Here is a 27390-nt window from a genome sequence, read left to right as displayed (position 1 = left end):
TCATGGACACATGGTCTAGAATGCTGATGTTCGTTATCATCTTGTCATGTATGCTCACTTTTATTTGACAAAAGAGACCAGGAAAATAGTGAAACGTTCAGAGAAGTCAGTAGAATTTTATTTAATGACATCACTCAAGGGTTGTGCCTTCTATGTTGACTCTTAACATTATATATAATTCTTTTATTTATACACAGATTCAAAATTTCAGTTACTTAGGATTCCTTGAGAATTTTCCTACAATATACTATCTACTCCATTTCATTTTCCCTACTTTTGGCTAGATGACTAACTCACTCATTATTTTTCATCCTTCCGCTGAGACATTTGGATATGAATATATCCTCAGTGATACCTACGTAAAGAGAGCAGCTCATAGCAAAACAAGTTATCTACTCCTCTGAGTAAGGAATAATAAGAATGGGAGTATTAATATCGGTGATTAGAACTGTCATAGCTGCTACCATTGAATATTATCTACCATATTATTCTAGGCACTCTACCCATTATCTCTCATACTCACAATATCGTTATTAATTAGTATGTTTTTTTTCTCATTTTACAAATACGGAAACTAAGGTTTGGATGGAAGAGGCAACTTGCTCAGAGTGCCAAAGACAACAGCGACAGAGCCAAACATGAAATCCAGGACTATCTGATTACATCCTTAGGTTCCCACTTAGGGTTTGGCCACAGTTCAACAACTATTAACAACTTGTCCCTTCCTGGCCCTTGCATGAGTTTTGGAATACAAATACACAGTTCTTGCCTATAGAAACATTATACTCCAGTAGAGGAGACACAACTAAAGATGTATCTTCAAAACAATGTGGTTGGCGGGAGAGGTACACACAAACTACTACACAAGTATTGAGGGAGCGAGAGCTCGCACGCAAGCTTTGAGCATGGTCTAGGAAGGTTTGCTGGAGGTGATGATGTTCTGCACTGAATTTTAAAGAATGAGTAAGAATTAGGGTGAAGGAGGGGAAGAATATTCTAGGTAAGAAATATGAACAACATAAACAGATGTGTGGTGCTCTTAGTACACTGGAAGAAGTTGAGTACTTCTGTACACCCAAGTTCAAGTTGAGGAGTAGGAGGAGGTGAGGTGCTTTCCTGTATATTGGAGATGATAACACTTGAGTGTTATATGGTCAGATTAGGGTTAAAAATGGAACCTAGCAGCCCTCTGACGGATGGATTGGATCACACGTTTAGAAACTTAGGACTCTTAATTGTTTTTAACTACTTTGTCCTGAGAAAAATTTTCCTTGGAGAGACCATTTATTTTGTGCATACAGTAAATTAACACGCCGTGACAACCATGTGCATTCTTGAAAGGAAGCACAGGTCAATACCTTCATCTTATGTCAAAGGTAAATCGTTATGTACTGATGAGACCATAGTAGGACACACTGCCATGGGCACCGGCCAGCATCATGCATGCATAAATATAGTACCTCTTCTTAAGAAATAAAGATGGACGCATTGTCAGCAGAAATCACAAATTTATTAACTCTTAAATATACCAATCAGTCATTTACCATTGTGGCAAGAAATATATACAGTGTCCCATGGTAAACTGCAGTGTTTCAAAATGATAGAAGATAACGTGTAATTCAATTGTGGTGGAGAGAACAAATCACAATTTCCTCACGTCTTAGTGCGGAAGACAAACTTGATCTATGGTAATAGTTCAACACCACATGCTAAGTTTAAAAAAAAAAAAACACTCTATACCTATTTTTTAAAAATACATGTATGCCACGTATAGCCGCTTCACAAAAAGGTAAAAGAAATTAAAAAGGGAAAAATGAGGCCATTACTGTTTCACAGATCTCATTGGCAGGTTAACATGGCTCAATACATTTACTGTATATATTTATTTTAAATATATATTGTCTTAAATCGTGTAATAATTATCAGAAAAGCTTCAATCCATCTACCATACATCCACTAGCAACAATATCTAAGGTGATTAGTCACCAACACAGAAAGGTGAAATGAGAGAAAAGAGGGAGGAGGTTTTTTTGTCGTTTTTGTTTTTTGCTTCCGCTTTAAAAACAGGCTTCTGAGGATGGAGAGTTACCATTGTTAACGTAATGCTGATGAAGGAACCATGCACTAGAGAGCGTTTCAGGGGGGAGAAGCAGCCTCAGAGCAGGTGAATCAACAAAGGAGAAATGAGGAGCACAAGAACACCAGCACGTTTCCCTTTTCTTGTTTTTCAAACTGGAAAATGCTCACTTCTTGCAGGAAAATAATGTTACTCTGACGCAAGAGAGAAGCTAAAAGAGCACAAGTCATAAAGATCAAGATCAAAACACTTATGAGAATGGAAAACACTCGCAGGCCTCTCTAACTAGAGAAAACCAGCCAGTGATGGTACAGGAGGGCCCATGCCACGGGGCAGAAGGAAGTGCATTTGTACAAAACCCCCGATCTACCACCAACTCGGGTTCTCTGGCAACTGCCCCATCAGGAGGACACGCTGCAGGTATAGTAGGTTTTCGTAAGCTGAAACAATTCTAATACCTCCAACATGAGTTAGGATCCCTGCGTCCAAACTAGAGCCTAAACAGAATTGAAAACCTTTAAATCTTGACAGTTTTTTGTGGGCCCTGAAGATCACAAGTGCTAGTTTAGCTACCTCCGAAAGGCCTTTTTATTTTACCATCATTATGTAAATTTCACTTTTTCTCACAAACTACTAGACAAAAAGAAAAAAGAGAATGGAAAAAAATAAAAAAGGAAGCAAACAAAAGGAACAAAGAGATAGGATAAAATGAAAACAGAGCACAGATTTGAGAAAGGAACAAAAAATTCAATTCCGCGAATTCACAACAGTGCGAGTATACCCTAAAGAGATCAAACTCATAAATGATGTGAATGTTTCCAGTTTACACGGTTTGACCAAAAACAACATGACTTTAGAGGGTAGCAAACTACCTGATCCTCGCTTCCACATTCCTAAGTGATTTTGCCCACATATCAACCCACTTTAATTGTTAAACAGCAACAAAACTTTCAGTGAAAATTCATCCATTTCAACCAGGATCACACCAGAAAACTGAAGGTATTTTTTTTGCCTTTTTTTGTTAAACAAACAAGCCAAAACAGATTAACAGCAAAGAGTTTTTAAAAATTTACATTTCTCTTACAAACTGTTATTCAGAGAACAATAACGTTGAAGTCTGTTAAATCTTGGCATAAACAGAGAAACTTGATGAACAGGTTGTACGTGGAATAGCGTGGAATTTTTTTGACCTCCCTCTACTGTTTGCCAACAGTCATTTGAGTTTGCATGGACATCCCCACAGCTGAGGTGTAAACACTGTGTAGGAAGGAATATATGATAAGATGATGTATCACAGGCATTACACTAGGACCTTCACAACTCCATGCACTCAGAAACATGCATGAAGAGGAGGAGAGGACGGCCTGGGTCACCAGCCAGGTGCCTTGAGGACAGAGAGTGCAGAAGTGGCACTGCTGACATTTAGCTGAAAGGAGAAAGGGAGGAAGAAGAAATAAATTATACTGTTTTACAAAAGATCGTCAAATTGCTTTGCCAAAGGTGAGACTAAGCAACGATTTTATAACTCAGCTAAATAATAACTTGAAAATACCATGTGTGAGATCCTTGCTTGCAATCATTAAAAGATAAAATACACAATGCTAAACAGAAACAATATTAAAATAGGAAATCAGTATTATTTATCTGTCAATTCCTTCACACAGAGCTAAGCTAAAAATAAAGAGACAGGGACCCAAGCTTCAATCACATTATTAAATCTAGATACAGTCGTCCCTTGGTATCCATGGGGGATTGGTTTTCAAAGCCCCACAGATATCAAAATCCACTGATGCTCAAGTCCCTTGGTCGGTCCTTTGTATCTGCGGACGTGGAACCCGCGGATAGACAGGGCTGCCTGTATACATTTTAAGCACTCATGTTTAACTGGACAAATTAATAAATGAATATTATCATTCAAATGAAATAGTCTAAAAGTTTAAGTTCATCCTTAGCTTTTGTCATTATTAGACTCCTTGGGAAATCAAACCTAGAAGTCAATTTAACTAGGATTATAGCGTGAAAAGTAGGGAAAACGTGATTATTCTTATTTAACTGGAGATCTTGTTTCTTTAAACCAACAGCTGGGAGCACTATTTCTTAAAAGCTCTGACCAAGGTTCAGTGTTTTGAATGGGGAAAATATTCACAGCAGTTCCACACACATCTGAATCCTTCTAATCCAAGCTAAGAAACAAATCTTAAAAAACAACACAGGCATGAATTTAATTACAGCCAACTTTCAATTATCCTCTGGAATTACCCACTTTGTGAGTTTTAAATTTCAGCTTGACTTCTTCTGTGGCCTGTCCTCACGGTCAAATACCATTATACTCAGTCAGCCATGGCAAATTGATTTCCATATTAACCTTTGCCTGTGTGGCACAGGATTGCAACCTCTTGAAAAACAGTAAGACACCAAAGGATCCCAGTGCTTGATACAAATTAGGTTTGGATAATTGAGAGTTGTCTGAATTGACCCAGATATAATTGACTTTTGATGGGAGAACTCCAGGATATTCTAAAATGCCACAGTTCACACGCTGAAGCTAGGCTCTTCTCAGCAATTATTACCTTTAAAATGAGGGTTATGCTTCAAAATGGTGCCAAACATTAGACTCAAGAGCTCATGCAAAAATGCTATGAATTTTCAAAGACCTTTTATGGTTTTCATTGAGAATAATGCAAGAGAAAATATCCTCAAAGGGAAGAAAAACAGCCATGCAGCTTTCTATTAATTAGCTCCAATCACAAAGTATCACGGAGCAGGTTGTTACTTACAAGACCCATATGTGAATGATTTTCAGGCCTTAGATGTTTTGCCACAAAGAGGTGCTTCCTGAGAGGTTGTCTTTCCCATTTGGAATACAGGGGGGCCTATTAAGAGAAGCCCCATTTAAGCCACTTGGCATAAAATGAAGTTTTCTTAAATAGGCTCTATCCCATAAATGCTTCAGGGAATTGTAGAAAAACCTAACCATCTAGTACTGTATGAGTGCAATCCCTTCCATGTTAACTGGCAATTTGTGCTATACCTCTTTGGGGTAAAAAACACACAAACATACAAAAATAGGTGTCTTCAATATCATTATATTCCTTTTGTCTTTCTCTTAATTACGCAGCTATTGTTTTTAGAATGAATTTCAACTTGTCTTGTTTTTTTGCCTGTTGACCCACTTTTTACAAATCCAACAGTGATATATAATTATTAAGGCTATAAAGAAGGCCTTTGAAAACCACTGTCGTACGTTATTAAACTAAGAAACTTTGAAGAATTCTCTGTAGTGAGTTGAATGGCTGTTTGTATGAACTTGACTCCCCATCCCCTGCCCCCAAATATTAACAGGTGATCCTGGTGAGAGACTGTGGAATCTCCGAGATTCCAGATCTCTGAGATCAGCAGTGGGCCAAACTTCTCCTGAGTCTAAACTCTCTTTCTTGATTTCAACTCACCCCACTGTACGGAGGCAACCTTATTTCCCATTATTCCCCTTTACCCCAGTTGGAGCCAGCCTTCCTTACCCATAATCCTCTACCATGTGAAGCTAACGTCCTGACATTGTGCTTTTCCTCATGAGGTTCCTTGAGCTTGGACTATCTTCTCATTGTTCTTTGTCTCCAAATTCTACTCATCATTAAGGCCTTGTCTAAAATTCTATCTTCTACAGAAAGTATACTTTCAAACTGTGCTAAACAGTTTGCTGCATTGGTCATTCATTCCATTCTACTCTGAAGCTGATTATGAACTTTGTTATATAGTTTTTTCTTTGGTATTGGGGAAAAGTTACTTTCTAAACTAGAATATAAGTTCCTTGGGGGAATGTCTTTTACCTTGAATTTTATCTGGTGCAAGTTAAGCACCTAGAAGATGTGCAGTACTATTTGTCTAGTTATTGATTGGAGGAGCAAACACAACCTCTGAGGTAGAGTGGTGCAGTGAGAAAGATACTGAGATACCTCATACTTGCTTTTTAGATGCTGTATTTTATAAACTTCTCCTAATATCTGTAACTGAGCCCCAGTAGATAACCTATGAAATGAAGCCCCTGATATTATATTGGCCATTTTGGAAACTCCTCTCACATCCCCTTCCTCTGTCAATAAAGTCACAAATAATTTGCCTTATTACATGAATTCCCTCTGATTTAACCCTAAGAAATCAGCCTGATAAGGTATCCTCCTACCTAAAACTATTGTGTACTGCCCCAGGGCAAGTTTCAACCCACAAATGGCTGATCGGATTGATCTTTCCAGAGAATTATAGACTGTTTCTCATGGAACATTTCTTCCCACCAATGTAACTGAACACTAGCATTAAATAACTATGCCATGCTATTAACAATGGAATAAGTAAAAGACGCTGACCATGGGTATATTAACAAAGAAGCTGACAGCCTGGGAATATTTACTTGATGGGTACTGTTGGTGACCCCGAGCGATGAAAATGAACATTCTGCCACTTTCCATCCCGGCGGTGCCACACACGTGTCTCTTCTGACTGCATTGTCTTGGGCATTCCGCTGCCATCCATGTACTGTGTGAGCCTAATGTATGCTATGCAGGCAGCATCATCGCCTACCAGATGTACATGGGGGTTCAGGATAATAGTGTGGATTGGTTTATTGCTTTTGGACAAAGCTGAAAGAGAACAACATGAATAACAGAATTTAGTTTCCATGTAAAGTCAACCAAAACCAGTAATAACTTCAGTTGGGACCAATGAATGGAATGCTATTCATTCAACTACTAATTATTTGCACTAATCGAGTGTCTGGCACTGTGCAAAGTATAAAGGAAAAGAGAGCAAAAGTAGATAGTCATTATTTTCTTTGATTCCCTTTGCAGACAATTCGAAAACTTATGGGGAAAAAGCTAGAGAGATGTATTTATTTGTAATGGGAAGTGGTTAGAAACAGAAGCCATGATGTGAATAGAGATGGAGAATGCCTGGCCCAGGTGCACAGAGCAGTTCCTATGTTTCCAGTGAACAAACCACTGGGGCAGTTGACAGGATATCCTGTGGTCTTGTTCATTTTTGTTAGTTGGTGAAGTTCATGGGACAAGGGAAATATATCAAGTATCAAGCATGGAGATTGCTGTCTCCAAAAAAAAGGCTAGCCATGGCATGAATTTGTTTCCCCATCTCATTCTGTGACTCCTTTACTTAGCAGAGTCCATTCCATGATAGTCCAGTTGTAGTTATCCAGTAAAATCCAAAACTTGGTGTTAGCATATGGCCTGATCTTCTAGTTCTTTCCTTTGATTGAGCAGCCCTCACTAGGCCTCAGCCTTTGGTGTTTTGACAATAGCTACTCATTCTAATTATTCAATGACTAAGAGATGTGAAGAGTTAGTTCAAATGATTGATCGATGATGATACTCTCTTAGATCACTAAAACAGGTTGAACTGTTTTACCTGTTATCCAAACATGCTTCCTTTTCTCAGAAAAGATCTGCATAAATTACTCAGTGTGAGTCAGATAAAAACCATACCTCATTATGAAGAACACGTATTTATGGAAAGTAATGACGTACAATGTTGAAGTAAGTTAAAATATTAATGGGTTAATTAATTCTTTTACTAGAGATGAGGGTGTCAATTGAGAGTCAAATGAAGGAAACACTATGAAATGCTGTCAATCAGGGTGCTGGAATACAGAGAATATGTGAACATTTACTGAAGTTTTGTTAAGGCCAATTTACCACATAATTATCTTTGTTTGCTTGCAAATGCTTAGTGCATCTAATAAAAAGTAATTCATTAAATATATCTTAACTTAAAAATCCATGCCAAGGACGATATTCTTGTCAATGCTTATAATTACTGGAAGCGAGCTTGATAATGCTAATCATTACTGCAATTCCTCTTTAATTCATCAAGATCTCACGGCAAAAGGGTGAATGCCCTCTACGCACCTACGACTTCAGGTGTACGGTAAAGGAGAAGGATAAAAGGAACTTCAGATTTATACTTTTCTTGATGACCTGAAGGATTTCTGTTAGAGTTTTTGTCACTTTCTCTGCAATATGGCTGTTACTTCTATGACAACTAAAATTCTTGCAATCTGAACTGAAATATTTGATCACTCATCTTCAGTTACATTTTACTTTGAAAATGAGCACTACATATGCCTGAAAGCACTCCTCTATGTCAAATATTCTGGCATGCTGGGGTTTGTTTTATTTTTTCATATGTAAACAACGTTTTATGAAAATTTGAAATTAGCATTTTTTTGGTAACTCATTTTGCAGCTTATATCATATATTTAACTTATATGGGGTGTATTCAATCAACATTACTTTTTAGATAAAATCAGATATTTTTCGAAACACACCAAAACTTTTAAGCCTGTCATGATTTTTTTTTTATTTCAAATACAAAAAATTTTTATTATCTAAAATGCTGGACTAAGGTAAAGTTTCTCATTGCAAAAGAGAGCCAAAGAATCTGCAAATTTGGGAGAAATTCAAAGAGAAGTTGGAAAACGCATGTTATTAAATTTAGAATAAATGTACCATTTTCAAAGTAGAATCGATGAAAGTCCATCCCTTCCACTAAATTACCCAAAGCTTCAGGTTCAAAAGCAGTAAGGCCTGGGTCACAGATTTTTCTGTAGGAAAAAAAATAATGAAAATAACCAATACATAAGTTAATGTATTTTGTTGTTTCACACATATCCATTCTTATTTATCAAACAGTCAGTGAAGGAAAGAGTCTCTAAAAAGACCCCTAAAAATATAAAATTTCTATCACAGGCCTTGGCAGGGTGGGTTGAGGAACAGACCCTAAAAGAGCATTTTGCAGAGAACTCTGATAAGTCAAGACGATACAATCAGTTCCAGCAGATGAGAACCTACAATACTTTAGGAGTCTCCTTTTTAAAATTTCTACTTTTTTAATTCCAAGGTGAATTCTCTAAGCTTTCCCCAGTTTTTCTAACTCTCGACTTAAGTTTATTATTTTTTAAATGTTCTCCAAATCCTATAAAAGCAACTTTGGCTCTGAAATTAAATACTTTTGGAATAATTTGTGACACCTTCTACATGCATGTCAAACATCTATATTATGATTGATTTGATGGCAGGTGTCACATCCTCTACTTCCTGGCAATGTCTACAAGACTTAAGCTTGTGTTGAAAGTTTATTTAACTTTTAAAATAAAATTAATGAGAGGTTCAAATGCACATATTAGTTTTCTTTTTAATCCTAGAAATATAATTCAACAAAGAGATACACCATTTTAAATATTCAGAGAAAGCCAATGGGCTTTCTTTGGAGAAACTTACTTATTCCACAAAGAACTGTTAAACATCTACTATGTAGCAGATATTCTTTGAAACAAATGATTATAACACAACAATTAATATTAGAATAGAAATAAATACAAAGTGCTCAGAAACCAGATTACTTATACCTGGGACAGGAAAGATTTGAGAAAGAAAATTTGAGCTGGGCTTTTAGGAATGCCTAGGAGTTTTCCAGGTGTGTGGCATGTGGTAGGCAGGAGTAGCGCAGCAAGTATAAATGGCACAGTACTGTGAAAATGCAGAGTATGCGGGGGAATGAGGGTCAGCTGTTTGATACGGTGAGCGCTGGGGCACCGGGTATGTATATAAGTCCCATGGAAACATAGAGGGGGAAATATTTCCTTGGGCCTGCGGTGATCAGGGTAGGCTTCTCAGAGAAGGTGCTGTAATATCTGGATTTGAAGAATTTGCGGAAGTTCACAAAGGAGATAAAAGGAGTAAAAATTGAAGGATTTGGGACTGTTTATTAATTTGATGGGGCTATATCTAATTTTATATGGAAATTCCCCATTTGGGAGGGAAAACATTTTAACTGTTCAAAAGAAATACAAGTTTCAAGAGGCTAACTCACTATGGTTCTTGAAAGTACTGTTCATAGAATGTGGAACTGATGTTTTTTTAACAACACTTCTAAAATAGAATATACTTTTAAAATAAAAAAATCACAGTGGTTATTCTTTGTGGTAAAGAAAGCCTTAAAGGTGGGGGTGAGGAAGTGCGTGGGTAGGAATTTAACACTTTGCCTCAGACTTCCCAGTGGGCAGGTACTTTCAAGCTCAAAGTCAAATATATATAATCTTTCTAAGGAGCAAAATGGGAAGAACAGCATTCCTATGGCAACAGGAATTTATTTCACCAGGGGCTATTTCTTCTTCTATAAATACGACATTTGGTTGTCAACATTGGTAAATCGAAATTTTTTACTACGTTATATCAGATACTTTGACTTATATCAGGTGATTTTACTACCTTAAAATCACCCGAGAATCAATGTACTACGACGAATCTTTTTACCCAAGCATCAAGAGTCAGTATATCTGAAAATCTGTTAATCTGTCCTCCCTTTCCCTCTCTCCCTCTCTCCCCCTCCCGTCTCTGTCTCTCTCTCATATGTATGTATGTATGTATGTACTTATGTATGTATGTATGTATGTCTCTCCCTCTCTCTCTCCCTCCTCTAACAGGCTTGGGTTAATAAAACATTCACAACGCTGCCACTTGCCATTGTGTGTGTGTGCTCTGAACAGGTGCTCTAAGGACCAGCTGGCAGCTACACCAATACATTCGACCATCCCCAAAGCTCCCAAATGGAAGGGCCTGTTGGATTATCCCTCCGCCTGAGTGTACAAAAGGACGCCAGATTACAAGCCTCCGTAGGCAAAGGAATTAGTGAATTGATGTGATTCCAAGGAACTGCGTTATTTAAAATACCCTACTTTAAATTGTCTGAGAATATAGGAAATACTATATCTTCCCACTTTTGCCTGGCTACCACCACCAGAAAAACACACTTTTTACCATTGCACAGGGGGATGCTGTTGCAAAAGGAGATTTTTTTTAAAAAGAGTGTTCTTATGTTTGGAGACTCATACGGGTCTAACAAAGTTATATCAGCAAAAGGAACAAAAGAGAACAGGTTCTCTGGCACAGAGTTCTAAATAGGAAAGTGTTCTCTCTGACAACAAAGAATGTTCTTTTAAACTCCATTTCTTACTATTTCTTTCATTCCAAGTATACTTTATTAGGTCAAGTTAAAGATCGACACACACAAATACATACAACTGTATATGCAGGTGTCTGTATATATTTGCACACACATTAATTTAGTTTATAAGAAGTAGTCTTAGATTTAATTTAGTTCTTATGTTCAGTTACTCTCTTCCATATTTTATTTTTTATTTTATTTTATTTTATTTTTTTTTAATTTTTCCCCCAAAGCCCCAGTAGATAGTTGTATGTCATAGTTGCACATCCTTCTAGTTGCTGTATGTGGGATGCAGCCTCAGCATGGCCGGAGAAGCGGTGCGTCGGTGCGCGCCTGGGATCCGAACCCGGGCCGCCAGCATCGGAGTGCACGCACTTAACCGCTAAGCCACAGGGCCGGCCCCCATATTTTATATTTAGCTGTCTATGTGTAACTGATGATAAAAGTAATACCTTCTTATTATATAAAACTTGGAAAGAAGCAGGAAAAAAATCTCACACATAACAATTTCATCTCCCCGAGGCAACGTCTTTTTATCCTTTTTAAAACCAACTTGGCATTAATGCTTTTTCTCATGCAGTTGTAATAATGATGTACACACACTTTTATATCCCACTTTATCTTCAGTGAATACCTCATGAGCACTTTGCCAGCTCACTAGAAAGTCTGCATGAATATCTACTGTACCAAATGCACCACAGATTACTTAGCAGTTACCTTAATGTTGGACATATAAGTTGTTTCCAATTTTTCACTATTATGAACATTGCTTCAATAAATATTTTTGTTCATCATTTTTGTCCACGTTTTAGATTCAAAATCCATGCCCATGTTAAATTTTTTTAAGTAGAATTACAGGACGAAAGTAATTTGAACCTTTATAAATGCTTTCTGGTATATACTAACTGTCCCCCTGACCCCTGCCACTGCCACCACCCTGAGTGTTGGCACCACTGAGACTCCATCCAGTGGTGGAGCACAGTCGCCGTCATCCTGCAGTCTTCGCCCCCCTCTGGCTGTCAGCAGCATTTTTATCCCTGCTGAGCTCATAGGCACGAAATGCTCTTGCCTTCACATTTGCATGCACTGAATTAGTGGGCATGAACATGCGTTTATTAGTTTACTTGTCATTTTTATTTCCTCTTTTGCTAATAGTTCAAGTCCTTTACCTAGTCTTCTGCTTTCCAATCTTATCCACTCAATATAAATGGACTTTTGACACGTTTCACAAATAATTTTCCATTTATTGTTTGTCTCAGTTTTGTTTCGGGTTTTTTTTTTTTTGTGAGGAAGATCAGCCCTGAGCTAACATCCATGCCAATCCTCCTCCTTTGTTTCGCCGAGGAAGGCTGGCCCTGAGCTAACAGCCGTGCCCATCTTCCTCCACTTTATGTGGGACGCCGGCCCAGCAGGGCCTGACAAGTGGTGCGTGGGTGCGCGCCCGGGACCAAACCGGCGAATGCTGGGCCGCTGCAAGGGAGTGCGTGCGCCCAACCTCTTGTGCCACCGGGCCGGCCCTGTTTTGGCTTTTTAAAAATAAAAGTATACAAGTTTTATCCACTTAGGTAGCCTAATCATTTTATCTTCTCATTTGTGATTACTTCCCCCGCTTTTAAACTTAGAAAGATCTTTCCAACCAGAGGTCAGATTCCATCTCTTCTTTGCATTTAATGCTTTCATTCAAGAGGAACTCACTTGCAAGGCTAAGGGGAAGGCTGAGGCTCATTTTTATCTCCACCCAAAGAGCTAACTTACTGACCCACATGCTTTGTGAAATAAGTCTTCATGCCTTACTTATCTGAGTGCTTTATTTTTATTCGATCGAAGTGATTTCCTTTATATATCTATCATCCAGTAGTTTGTAAACTTTAAATTTAGCTTTAGAACCCTTCCTTCAATTAAAATTTTACCCAAGAGACAAACTCATGAAAGAGATGAAGACTAAGTTGAGCTCTGCTGGCTGAAGAGGGGAAGGCTGCCTCACGCCAGCTCCTCATCTCTTTTCTGTCCCCACACCTCTGCAGCACTCAGAGGAGAAACACTTCTTAAGCCAAAATGCACTTTTTATGTGCTTTCTGGTTTCTTGTGTCTTTCCGCTCAGGGACTGCTCTGCCTGGCATGCCTTCTCTCACATGGAGGTGTGGGCGGTTACACTTCCGCGTGTGGACAGAGAAATCCCCGGTCCTCCTATCGCAAGTCTTTTGTCTTTTCTCTCTGAAGTCTCAGATACATTTATTTCTCTCCTGGGGGCACGTAAGTCATTATACTTTGAAATAAAGCTATTGTTGACATACTAAACCTGGGGTTAAATATACACGAATTCAGGGACACTGAAGAACGCCTTCATATAGAAAATACTTGCCATTTGCATGAAAGCAAAATAAATGTGCCTCGACTCACGTGTAAGCTTCAAAGTCCCCGTTGTTGATGGCTTCGATCAGCTGCTCAGTGACTTTGATAATCTCTTGCTTTCGTGCTAAAGGCAAAGATATAGAGTTGGGTGAGAATAAAGGACAAAAGCCATATAAAATACTACTCATAATTGCTATTTTCCTCAAACAAGGTATTACCATTTAAGACTTCCCTCACAAAAGTGTAGTGTTCTTCTCTCCACAATCTCGCTGCTCAAAGCACACAGACCAACATTATCTGCCTCCTCTGGGAGCCCGTCAGAAACAGACTCTCCAGCCCTTCTCCAGACCGACAGATTGAGAATCTGCATTTTCACAGGATCCTCACATGATTCCTGAGCACGTTCAGTCCGGGAAGCATAGCTACATTCCACTGCTTAGAAGACCACAGTTGCCTGGAAGGTCAGGGCTTCGTTTTTTAAATTAGTTCCTATTACCTTTACCAACATGACTGAGTTTGTGAACATTTTTCTCTTAACCATTAACAAAAGTGTTATTAAAAAAGTTAATCTCAAAAAGTATCACTCTACTAATATAAGTGTATCTTCAGAGTATAGATGATATCTTGCATTGAGACATTTAACTTTATTTGCATTTTTATACTGTTCAGGTCAACCAACTCTACAAAAGCAGACGCCAACACTGTAATTGCCATCATATTTAGATAAATGGCCTTCAGTAAACTCTGTAAATTGGAAAAGCAACGTATGAATCAATACTGTGGATGTAGGCAGATAATCAGATGGAAGCCCCCTATACACGTGTATAGTGTCAACTCTAACACCAAACATGATTTGTTTCTATTCCTAGCCCACAATTGGTAAAAATATTAATAGCTGGCTTGGTTCAAATCCCACCTATTCCGTAAATTCTTTTCTGATTACATCTCCCTCAAGTGTTCTTTCCTTTTTTTGAATGCCTATAGTGTATCAGTCACTTGGCAATTAAGCATACCATGACAACTTCTTTAAGTTAAATCAAATTATTACTTGTTTTAAATTGTTATAAAACTTTGTTCACTTTAATCTTCCCAGTTAAATTAAAAGCTCTTTGTGGGCAAAGAACATGTTATTTCTTGGTATCATTTAAAAAGCTTTATCCAATGTTTTTAATGAAATAGATGCTCAGTAAGTTTGTGAATTTGATCAACTGATATTAGTGATAACCTTTTCTTGATTTCAGAACACTATTCTCTTACTAATGAAATTAATGCATGAAATATTTAAAAAATTAAATTTCACTGAATTTTGTTTTGAGAACATTGTGATACTTCCTTAAATGACTGGAAATAAATTGGGGGAATCATAAAAAGTTACTTCCATTCTAAGTGACTCAGTGAGACTGCTATTAATCACAGAAAAAGCTGAAGTCTGGTATTAGGTTGTTATTGATTAAAGGCACAAGTTTGCTTTTTTTTTTTTTTTTTTGGTGAGGAAGATTAGCCTCATCTGTTGCCAATCCACCTCTTTTTGCTGAGGAAGATTGGCCCTGGGCTAACATCTGTGCCCATCTTCCTCTAGTTTATATGTGGGATGCCTACCACAGCATGGCTTGATAAGCCTTGCGTAGGTCCTCGCCGAGGATCCGAACCTGCGAACCCCGGTCCTCCGAAGTGGAGCTCACGAACTTAACCACTACACCACTGGGCCGGCCCCAGTTTGCATTTTTAATGAACCTGATCTTCATTAAACAGGTTTTAACCACAAACTTAAATGTTTACATTCACTTTCAAAACTTCAGGTTATAATATTCCTTATTTAAAATAAATGTTCTGTAAACCTAACGACTTCATTGAGACTATATGAGACTACCTTATGATTTGTGCATAAAACGGTTGTGAACAATGTCAAGTTCGACAATATAAAAAAATCACCATCCAGAATAGATTTCATAGTTACATAATTAACTATCATTTATATTAGGAAAAAAACCCACAACAGGGTTTCTCAGCTCCTACACACATCTAAAACAGTTCTTGCCCTTGTTCATTTGACTGATGAATATCCATAATGTACCCAACATCAAAACATATTGACAGAAGTAGTGCCGGGGAATAATTCTGTAATGGGGATGCTGCTGGTGGCACATTTTAGCTTAATTTAGTTAGGCAATAAGTGATTCATCTGTCTGTGCCCTCCACAGCATGAACACTTGGCAAAAACGCATGACAGCTGACCCAATTCTGGAAAATAAAGCACACTGGTGCTAAGGTGGTCAGAAAGTGAGATTAGGAAAATGTGACTACCAAAGCTTCCTCGTCCTGTTAAATTCTCGTTTGAAACTCATAGATTTCTTGGTATGCTATATGGCTAAAAGGAGAAAACTAAAGTTTAGAAAACAATGTCAATTTTTTAAAACTAACGAAGAAGGAAGAAATGAACATAAGGTCAGTGTGCTTTGTAGAGCTTCATTGGGCTAAGACTCGGTTTATGGAATCGTGTGGAAAGTTCGGGGTCACTTTCTGAAGTTTCTGAAAGTCTCTGCCTTCCCTCATAAGCACCAAATGGAATTAGCAACATCGAGTGTATATGGCCATCTCTGTCTCTGAGCCACTGTGGAAATACTCTTTAGATCTTCAACAGTTTACATGTTACAACTGGCTTAATTTTTGTCCTGCATAATCAAAGCAACACAAATTGCCTTCTCTCTCAGTTCTTACGCTCAGAAACCCTGGTGCTTTAGCTGGCAGGACAGCAGATGGGAATCAGCCAGGATGCTTCTGTGCTGCATCATCATAAAACCAACGTGACTATCTTGGCTCAGGAGGTGCCTGGAACTCGGGAATCTTTAGAGCTTATTGCCCTTCGGCAAAGAAGCTTGAGTGAGTCACGGGCAACACAAGACAGCTGACTCTCTGAAGGAAAACAGTCAGCTGGAAGTGAATCATTTGTATATAGTAGTCTATTGTGGTTGGAACTGTTGCCACAGTGACCTAGAGAAAGAGGGAGGGTTTGGTGCTAGCTAGCTCTGCTCTCGTCAGCAGGAGGTTAAGGGACAATCACCGCTAGGTGCCTGGATGCCCATGTTCTGTGCAGAGCCACCACTCTCATGTGGCCTTCCCTCTTCCTGAAGATCAAGTAACGGCCACTCCAGAGTCGAAGTGGGGAGAGCTTGTGATGTCACTAACCTAAGGTGAGGGAAGAGTGGACTGGTAAAGCATTCCCTGAATACCAGAAGCTTCTTCCACCTCAGAGCTAGCCATTTAACCATGGGGAACCGATTACCAAGTAGTTTTATTTATTTATAGTTTTATTTATAGAATCGAGGTGCTCAAGCCTATCCCCAAAGTAGCTTCTGGGGATTTCCAGATTCCAAGAGGAAAGGCAGGAGACAGAAGCAAGTGGGAGGGATGCCCCAGATTTCTACTTCCCACGTAATTATGCAAAAGAACTGGGAACACTGTCATGTTCAAATTCATATCTTTTGGCTCTTTTATTGTTCTAAAGAGGCCTGGAAGAGTAAGATAACAGTGTGAATGGTCCCAGTGTTTAAAAAAAAAAAAAAAAAAAACCCCTGGGAACTGAGAGTAATTATGTAATAAAATAATCGAGAGCTTTCAACTTCTGGCAAGCATTATCAGATCTGAGCATCACAACACTGCTCTGAGATGCACAGAAAACATTCTCTCTCTGGTTAACAGATAAGTTACTACAGGCACTGCCCAAAGCTACAGAGTTTGCTGGTTACTCCTTCCCTCCACCTTGAAACTCTCCCCTCCTTTCACTTCTTTCCTGCTTTTCTTACCAATCCTCTAATCACATGATCTCACTCTCATTGCCATGTGCTCTTTCTCAGCCAGGACTTCAAATGTTTCAATTCCCTTTAGAGGCTCAGTTTGAGGCCCTCTTCTCATCAAGCACCATATCCCTATGGTCCTGTCTATACCAGTGTTTTAAATTGCCACCTATATCCCAATGATTACCAAATTGTTACCTCTTTTCTAGACCTTTCCTCCAGATCTGTGTGTCAATGCCTATTTTGAAATCTCCATTTGGATATCACAAATGCATCTTGAACTCAACATACCCTAAACTGAGCTTATGAGCTTCCACCACCACAAGCCTATTTGCTGTTCCAGGAATCTCCTGGCAAATGGTAATATCATCCAGCCAGTTGCAGGAGAAAGAAGCTTGAGAGTCATCTCTGACTCCCTCATCCCACTCCTCCCACACAATCTTTCCAGTCCTGTTGACTACGCCTTTTAAATGTCTTACACGTTAGTCAACTTCTTTCCTTCCCCACCATCACTCTGGAGCAAGCACCCATCATTTCTTGTCCAGATTAAGTATCTGAAGAGAGACGGTGAAAGCTTGCATCATCTGGACCCTCCCCATCTCACCAGACCCATTCAAAGGCCCTTTTACTTTCTTCTCTCCACCCCACCCATAGTGTCTTCTCTCAGGATTAATGGTCATGCTTCCTCCTGTTGCCAGCCCTTCACATAAGCTCTCCTCTCTTCTTGGAAAACTGTGCCCCGTCTTGGCCTTCATTTCTTTTACCAGATCTCAACTCAATTATTACTTCTTCAAAAAAGCCTCCCCTGACCCTCATTTTAGGAGTGGTCCCTGCATCATAAATTCACACATCTCCTACACCTGCTGTTTGAAAGCACTTAGTACAACTGTATTTACATATTTATTTGTATGTATTCGATTAACCAGTTTTTTCTATTACTTTGTAAGCTCCACAAGGGGAGGTACCTCACCATCGTAAGCCAGCATCTAGCATGGCATACAGTAAATATGTGACAAATAGTTGAATGAAAAGTGGGTCCAGAACAAACTCAAGTGCTTTCCGACTCCCAATCCAGTGGCCTTTCCAACACGATACCACATTTTTCGGTGATGGTCAGATAGCCTTCTAAAAATTTGCACTGATAAATGGAAACAAGTATAAAGCAGCATGTCTTATTGTTTATTGACAATGGAAGAAAATACTTTTCAACTTATCTTCAACTGACCGTCAAATTCCTCTCTCTTCCTGACTTCATTTTTCTAATGGAACCACAATTTTACCAGTTTCCTAGCTCTAAACCTTGGGTTTCTTCTGGACTCTACTTTCTCCTTAGTCCCTGCATCTGTCACTCAGGAGTCCCATCATTTTTCTTTAGCAGTGACAGTGATGGTTCCCAGGGTGCATCCTCAGCCTCTCCCTTGTGTCTTTGGCTTGCCCTTGGTAACCTCACTCCTCTCTCCAGCTGTGTCCATATACTGAAGACTGCCAAATCTCTATCACTGACCCTAAGTCTTTCTGGGCTCCAAGTTGGTATTTCTAACCACATTCGAAACATCCCCAGTTGTCCTGGCATTTCAGACCTAGGGTGCCCAAAACTGACCTCAAGTATCTTCCTCGCAAATCTTGCTGCTTTTCTTGTATTTCTCATCTTGGACAGCGGCAGCATAGTCTACTCAGTTGCCCAAACCAAAAGCCTTGAGGCCTCCTTTCAATTCCTCGTACAGTTCACTCTTCCTTCTCTTCTTCATGCGTCCAAATCTTTCTCAAATCCATTTCTTCCTCTCCAGGCTCATTGCCACTGCTCTGACTCAGCCTCAGAAGTTCCTCCCCTCCTGCTCCGAGGTCTCTTCTCACGCCCTCTCCCCACCCCCCACTCCTCACTGTTCCCGAATCATCTTTCTACAGAACAGAGCTGGCCATATCCCCCCTCCCCCCCCACTGTTTGGAAGCCAAAGCCCAAACTTCTTTGTTTGTTCTTCAAAGGTCTTCCTCCTGTTTTTCTAGCTTCATCTCCTGACACTTCTTTTCCCCCAGGGCTCCCACATAACCTATTCTACAGCCATTTCAAGGGGCTCACTCTTCCTCAACTAGTCCTGGCTCTTTGATAACTCTGTGCCCTTTCTCTCACTTTTCCTTCTGCCTGGAGACTGCCCCTCATCTGTCTGGAAATCTCCTTCAATAGTCTGCTCCAAGGTCACCTCCTCTAGCCGTTCCTGAGTGCTCCAGACCAGCAATCTGATCTCACTGCAATCCTCCTATGGCATTATCCCAGGATGCTCACATATCTGTCTGACCAGGACTTGACCATTTTCTACCTTCAACACCTAGTACTGAGTCAATGTCTGTAAATGCACACACACGTGAATAAATAAATACACGGAAAGATAACGTATACAAAATATTGTGTAAAATATTAGATAAACACCAAGTGTGTAGGCAACGACGACCCCGTCTGATGGCAGTCTTGATGTGACTGTGCTAACTGACAGGCACTCATGGATCCTGCATACCTCAGAATCAGCAGAATGACCACCATATGTGAGGCCACAGTATTTTAGATGTCAAAGTAATCTGTATAGCTCTAGTAACATAAACTAGGCGTTTCTAGATGATGTTTAAACTTATTCCTTTTCAAAAGAGTTGAGTGCAGAGAAAGATCCTAGTTATTCGAGCTTGAGCTTCTCAGTTGTTCAGATTTGGGATTTGTCATTTTGCTGAGGTGAAACCACTTCATAACAAGCCTTACTCAGGAGGCTATCTGGCCCGCAGTGCAACTCTGGCTAGGAAATGTCCTGAATTTATACATGCAAACTGATCTTCAATATCGCATATTGAAATCTTTTAGTGAACTGTGCCTAAAGATTACTTATTCAGTGATCAAAAGTTGCACAATTAAAACAGTTGTTGAGCTTTTTTGGGGTATATCAGCTTAGTAATTCTACTCATTTATTCCTTGTCAAAATGTAGTTCTATTTAATTTAACTTCAACATTTCTCAGTTACGGGTACTTGGTGGCCAGAGATTTGAAGGACAGGAAGGTTAAATGACTTGCTCAAGTCATCCAGCAAATTCAGAAGATGTGCCAGGCTGGAGCTTTATTTGGCTGAGGTGCCGTCCACTGTTTAATTCACTAATCTATGTTCCTTCCTAGCCCCCTGTGCCTAATTCAATATTTTGAAATCATAAACTTAAATGAACCACCTAAATGCCTTTGATCTTACTCTGGTAAGGTGACTGACTACTTAATTACTGGGGTAGGGTTGTAACTAATTATTATACCAATTTCACAAAACTGGGTGCCCCATAGTTTTATTGTCTTTTGCCATGCTGCCATTAACAAAAATAACTCTTGGGAATAGTTATGATCTTAGGCAAATATACAAATTAGAATCATTTTCATGCTTCTGGTATTTTTATAGAAAACGGTGCCTATCAACTCAGCTATTTTTGGAGTTTCCCATGCAATTAACAGCTTGTGTTTTAGTGACTTTATTTCTATTTCACTAGTTTGATATATTAGTTAACATTCGAGAAGGTAATTTCCATTATTTTTGCTTTTAAAATCAAACCCATCAAAGATTTTGGAGTTAATTGGTTTAATAATCTATAATATTTTATTCATATATAAGACCAAAAATTACCAAATTTCTATTCAAGAATTCTTTCAAGAAATTTTTAAACCTCACTTATCCAGAAGTTCCCTGTTCAATAACATCAACTATTCAACCTTTTAATTTCTAGAAGCCCTCCAGATTAAAAAAAAAATTATTATTTAAACCATCTTTTTTTATTTTGCTCTATAAAAACTAACTACTCTTAGTTTCAAAGCATAAATTATTAATTGGGGAAGAAGTACTATTAGTCTTAGCGTTGTTAAATTGCTATGGTCTGGCAATAAATGATTACCAAATATTTAAGAACAGGCAACTCTAGCATTGGGATCATTTAGTATAAGTAAAAATAGGTTTAGATTTTTAAAAAAAGTTTGTGAAGATATCACTGGGTTACAAAACATGGCCAATGTCATTCCTAAAATGACTCTGTTCTGAAGCTGAAACAAAATATTTACTATTTTTTTTTTTAAATTAAGGCATATGTAAAGCATATAAAGTTTTTCATAAAAAACGATATAATGAAAGTTTTAGTCTAAAGAAACTATATAAGGTTATATAGAACATTTGCATATATGAAAGAATTCAGCCAAACCACATTAAAGTAATTGGGTAATGTTCTGCCACCTCAGCTGACTTGTAGAAGCCAGAAATAGCACAGCATTATGATACCATTGAGTACTTTAAGTATTAAGATGTTTCATGAATCAGATAGGTGTGGGACCACTTCCAGTTAAGAGCTGATGACATGGAAACAAAAGATTTTAGGAAACTGGATCAAAGATTCACATCAACTGCTAGGACTTAAGATTAAAACTGTAGTCTCCTAGCATTCAAGTTCATAAACTTGCATGATAAGAGAAATACAAAGCATTCTCAAGGGGTGTCTCTCTCTCTTTCATTGCACAACCAAGGTGGAAGCTATTTTCTCAAAAAAAAAAAAAAAAAATCAGACTTGGAAAAGAGACAATGAGACTTAGAATTTTTAAATATTTCAGTTCTTTTTTTGCCTTTTTTTTTGTTTTGTCACGAAGGAGATCCAGTTTTCCCCAGATCTTGGAACTGTAATGATTCTAACTAACCCGTCCAATCAATTTTACATGACATTAGCCAAAACAGGGCATTTATCTTTCAGGTCAAAAGTAAATGTCAAGTGTCAGTGCTCCGTCCTTCAGTATGAACAGGCAGAAGTATAAAATATTGAGAAGAGTTAAAATTCTGTGCAGCCACGAGAGTAGGTTTTTATTTTTTCAAAGACCAAATATTGCTGTTTTTTAGCTTATAATTAATTAATTTTCTTTTAAATAACTTATTCCATTCCTTTATAAAAAGTATAAAATTTGAGTTTAGTAAAAAACAGAATTCAATATATTCTTGGGTAAGTTTATTTATAACTACCCTTTCCTGAATAATTCAGCTGGTAGATTTGTGAGTGTTCCCCTGGATCAGAAATGCGGGAAGAGCTGAAGAGCGTGTCCTCTATGCTACAGAACCATCGCATATCTTTGCAAAAGATAGCTTTGCAAAAAGTAAACATAAAAAACAAAATAAAAAGATCCACCAAAATTAACTGAAGTGTGATGTCCTTGGATTAGTTTTTTGAGAAAGAACTAGGCTGACTATAGTGAGGGTACGAAAAAATGATCTTCTGCCTCCACATTTATTGATGCCCATGTGATATTTTTAAACGTCTTGTCCCCTTGTTTCCAGATTCACACAAGCTCTTAGTCATGTTTCAACATTTCTCACACCAGTGTCACCTCAACTGAACCTCAACTGAGGTAGACGCTAAGCAGTTTTATCACCTACCATTATACAGATATTTTAACGACAAGAATGTCATTTCACTTTCTGTAAGTGTTAAATACTTCTGCTTATCCCATTTTGACCCCTTCCCCTCAACAAGACTGCCAAGATGACACAGCAGATCTTACCATCACCCAAGAATATGCAGCAGCATCTCCTGTCATTGTAATTCCACACTTTCTAGCTGATTCTCATCTTCAGCAGCTGCAAAAACAGTAGCTTATGCTTTCATCACAAAGCCTATCCTCATCCAATCCATAGCTTCCAGAATCAATTAATGGGAGATCAGGTTTAGTGAAGTGAGTAGAGCCCGATTCACAAAACATATCATAGAATCTAGTCTCACCCATTGTTTAAAAGACCTGGAGCATCTATAATCAGTAGTAAATTAGGGAACTAGTGATTTATAATACATCCTAATTTATAACACATCCCAGAATAAATGAGAACGACAGTAAAATGTTGTTAGCTCTGAAATATATGGTTCATAAATTTAATTTTCACTGTAGTTACACTGGTTAAACCAAGAGTAACTTTACTGGGCCTGTAAAATTTGGCCAAGATAGTCCAACAAGTACTTTTAAATTAATTTTCCAAGCTGAATTTAGAGCAGAATATCCCAGAGCAGAACTCTGAACTAGTTACATATACTGCCAGTGTGAGGCATTGCTTTAATAAAAAGCATCTGTTATGAGAACTCACTGAAGAACTTCTGATCTAATAGGATATTTTCACCCTCCCAAATTCAGCTTTGAAAAATGTAGTAACTAATCACAGAAATGACTCTTGGTTCTGGGAGTCTGATCACTGCTATCTGCCAAATGCCTGGGGACATCAGAAGAGTTACAGGAATTCCCATCATTGTGTGTGTGTGTGTGTGTGTGTGTGTGGTGAAAATGAGACATTATTTTCCTCCAAACCCACAAGTTGTGACAAGCCATTGTAAATTTATCCAGACTGACCAATTTTGAGAAACTAATTTTGAGCTAACATGGAGATATTGCCCCAGGAGTTCCAGGGTGCAGATGACCAGGAATGCCCATAAAGGTTATCTTTAGCACTTGCACAGACAGATTACACAACATGCCACATAACACTGATGACGAAATTCTCCAGTAACTCTCAACCCTGCCCGTGTTAGAAAATTCTAAGGACACCAATTCAGGTACAGATGTTTACACATTTATTCCAAACAAATGATTTGTTTGTTTGTTTTATCCTCCATAAGAAGTAAGCACCACATTTCATTTTTATTAACTGTTTATATATTTAAATAGTATTAAGTTCCATCTTAGCTTACTCTTCTTTTTACTTGTAAAGGTTATGAATGAATAGCTTTTATTTCTTGAAGAGAGATTTAAATACACAATCTCAATGCTCACACTGTTTCTACATTGGTCAAAATACCTCTCAAAAATCACAGTAGTCTCTTTGAAGTAAACTATCTCTTCTGTCATTCAAGACCGTTAACCTTTTCAGAGGTATTTCTCCACTGTGCAGGAATAGCTTTCATTTTTGTTCACCTTAACTTTGTATAATGTGATACAATATTTGATTGGGATACTACTATAATTCTGGGTAAGGTAGGCTATAGAGTAAAAATACTCTACGTTCAAAATAGATAACCAACACCACCAGTTATTTTTCCCAATTGAAAACATTCCTTAGCTCAAATTGAAAACAAATGATATTCTGGAGCAGAATTTCTTTCTTTTCATTCTTTTTTAATTTGAAAACACATAATGGCAATGGGTTTTTGTCTATTAGCCAAACTTTTCCTAAAATCCAAAATTCTCTCCTTCACATTTGCCATCTGTGTTTTGCTAGATAAATACACTATAAATAACCACATGTAGGGATGTTAACAAAGAAACCAATGATCCTGTAATGAATTATTTCAAAAACAAACAAATAATAGGTCTTTCACACTTAATTTGTTAACTTCTATCAAGATGGTGAGTGTCCCTTTGAGGAAACACTGGGCTGGGTAATCACAGTCTCCAGGAGGGACATTTTATGTTATGGTTCCTGAGATAGTTTGCGTGAGAAATGTTTAAACAATTTTGCATAAATATGCTCCTTTTTAAATATGTCTTTTACTTTTGTCCAAAACAATCAGTCTACATCTCAACAGGGATAATCAACACAGTCAAAAGTGAACCAATTTTTCAAAACACTTGAAAACATCCATGAATAAAAGGATCAGTTTAAATGAGGGAAGACTGAGTCATTACTTAAAATGTTATGTTTAATTAAAAATAAATATGTCTCTGAACTCAAAATTTTAAGAGTTCAAACAAAATTAACTTAATGTAAAACCTCATAATTAATTCATTAATTTATTGAATGCTTCTATGTGCTACTATGGAGGCAAAAAACCAGTGAATTAAAATAAATATTGTTTTAAGTTCTTCACAAGTTAAAAGAATACTGTTACCTTAATAGAAGCTTTAAAGAATATTGATTTCAGTTTTAAGGCAAAAATGAATTTATTTTCTGTACTTGGGTGGCTTCTAGGTTTGTTTATGTATGTAGATGGCTTGATTCTGTATGTGGGTCTTAACACATACAGATGTTTACCCACTTAACTAAAATAAATGGCTTAGAAAATAGAAACATTGAGGCTAAAATAAAAAACACAGGTCCCTTTAGATTTATGGACTCTCTTAATAGCAAACCCCTGTGCTTATACCATCTACTCATAAGAAAGAATGGCCAGAAACAGTATAATTTTACTGAGTAACTATCATGGGCCAGGGATTATACCAAGAATTTCACAAACATTATCTCTAGTCAACATGACTATGCCTTGCTATTGTTGTCATTGTTGGGTTGAACCGTATGAAATTGTCACTTTCTAAGGTATTGAGATATTATTATCCCCACTGTGCACATGACCCAGAGAGGTTTACATGAGCAGTTGGACCGCACAGCCAATCAAAGGCTGGGCTGGGATTCAAACCTAGTGTGTTTGGCACCAAAGCACGTGCTCCATCCAAACAGGAAAGATGATCCTGTAGCTTTTTAAATTTGCATTTTCTGCATTTTTAGCTCTCAAATTATGGGGGCGGGGTGGCCAGGAGACATGTGGACAAAAACCTCTGAAGATAAAAAGTTGTCATGTGATCATAACTTTTAGAGAATTCTAGGCATTTTAGTGGCTGCTAGGATATGGCATGATTGATATCCACTATGCTTCCTTCCTCCGTCAATTAAGTATTTATGATTCCTACTGTGGCCAAACACTGGTCTAGGTACTGTGAATACAGCTGTGGACGAAACAGACAAAAATCTCTTCCCTGGAGAAACTTACATTCTAGTAGGGGAAGAGAGACAGTAAACAGTAAGTAAAACCAGCATTTCAGACAACGATAAATACTAGGGGGAAAGCAGAGCAAAGAAAGAGAATGGGGGCACTGGATTTGGAGGGACATATTTTAAAATAGGTTTGTCAAGGAAGATCTGAGAGGCTAACATTTGACCAGAGACTGAAAAAGAGAAGAGGCAGCAAGCCATGCGGAGTCTGAATCAGGACCTACCAGGCAGGGAATGGTAAGTGCAAAGATCCTGAGGTGGGAACCTGTTTGATACTTTTCAGGATAGCGTTCCTGAGGAACATAAAGGAGGTGAGGTCAGAGGGTAAGGGAGGCATGGCTCGAGGAAGGCCTGACCACAGAAGGCCTTTTAATCCATCCTAATGGCTTTGGCAACCACTGGAGAATACAGAGCAGGAACATTACACGATATGATCTATTTTAAAGATGTCAGTCTGACTACTGTCTTGTGAATAGACTGTAGGCAGGTAATGCAAAGTAGAAGACTGGCTAAGAAGTCATGTCAATAACACAGGTAAAAATGATGGTACCTTGGACTGGGGAGATGGAAGTGGAGTTAGTGAGAAGTAGTCAATTAAAAAAAAAAATTGTGTGTATTCTGCAGGGAGAACCAGTAGCATTTGCTGATAGACTGGACGTGGGGTATAAGTAAAACTGCAGAGACAAAGAAGGTTCTAGGATGATGACCCGGAGTGTTAGAGGAACTAGAATACAACACAGCCATGTCAAATTCAGGTTTCATAGACGTGTCTGAACACAAATATATGAAAAAAAGTTGGAGACATGATTTCTAGGAGTAATGCAATTAGATCACATTGCAGACTGCACCAATAGTGCAATGGAGGTGAGGAGGAGTAAAAGAGGGATGTTTTCCAGACGTGTCGGGGCATCAATGTTTTACAAGTATAATTTAATCTATAACTTATGTAACATGAAATGGTTTTATAGAGAATTTTTATATTTGCTTTTAAAGGAAACACAATTGAATAGTTTGGGAATGTCCAAACTGAAGTTTAATTTTTTAAATTGTCTGTTCTAATCTGAAGAGATCACACCAATCATCCAAAAGTATCTGCATATTGCAAATTGTTTCCTTTGGGTACTGAAATACCCACATATATGTAATTAGTGGGATAATGTGGCTCTAGCAGGGATGTTCATGATGCTTATTTCATATGATAGATTGGCAAATTCTGCTTAACATCATCAGCCAAAGGAAAAATGTTACACTATTACATATGAAAAGAAATAAAGAGAGCCTACCTAATTCACTAAGTTTTAAGGACATTTTATTCAAATACCCTGGAATAAATTTTCTTCAACATAGAAAAAAATTTTAATGCAAAATAGCCATTCATTGGGGAAATGCACCAGCAGACATAATTTCATATAGGAGTTTACTGCAA

The 27390-nt window shown here is 38.1% G+C and overlaps 1 protein-coding gene across 8 annotated transcripts in view; it reads right to left on the bottom strand.

Moving 5' to 3' along the window:
- Positions 1–1488: 1488 nt before the first annotated feature.
- Positions 1489–27390, bottom strand: part of CAMK2D (calcium/calmodulin dependent protein kinase II delta) — a 296028-nt gene continuing 270126 nt past the window's right edge. For 5 of the 8 annotated variants that reach the window (XM_087437704.1, XM_004426556.3, XM_014784565.2 and 2 more), the window contains 5 exons: positions 13487–13562; positions 8590–8684; positions 6483–6711; positions 4855–4950; positions 1489–3503 (listed from right to left, as the gene is read on the bottom strand). In XM_087437704.1, the coding sequence (XP_087293830.1) occupies positions 4884–4950; positions 6483–6711; positions 8590–8684; positions 13487–13562 (467 nt within the window). In that variant the 3' untranslated portion in view covers positions 1489–3503; positions 4855–4883. Of the gene's footprint in view, positions 3504–4854; positions 4951–6438; positions 6712–8589; positions 8685–13486; positions 13563–27390 lie in introns of all 8 variants that reach the window. The other 3 variants (XM_087437701.1, XM_087437700.1, XM_004426561.3) reach the window with 2 other exon arrangements.

Source organism: Ceratotherium simum, chromosome 12, assembly GCF_057802395.1.
Source record: "Ceratotherium simum simum isolate JZ-2026a chromosome 12, ASM5780239v1, whole genome shotgun sequence".
Lineage (NCBI taxonomy): Eukaryota > Metazoa > Chordata > Mammalia > Perissodactyla > Rhinocerotidae > Ceratotherium > Ceratotherium simum.
This window is presented reverse-complemented; position numbering and strand designations above follow the sequence as displayed.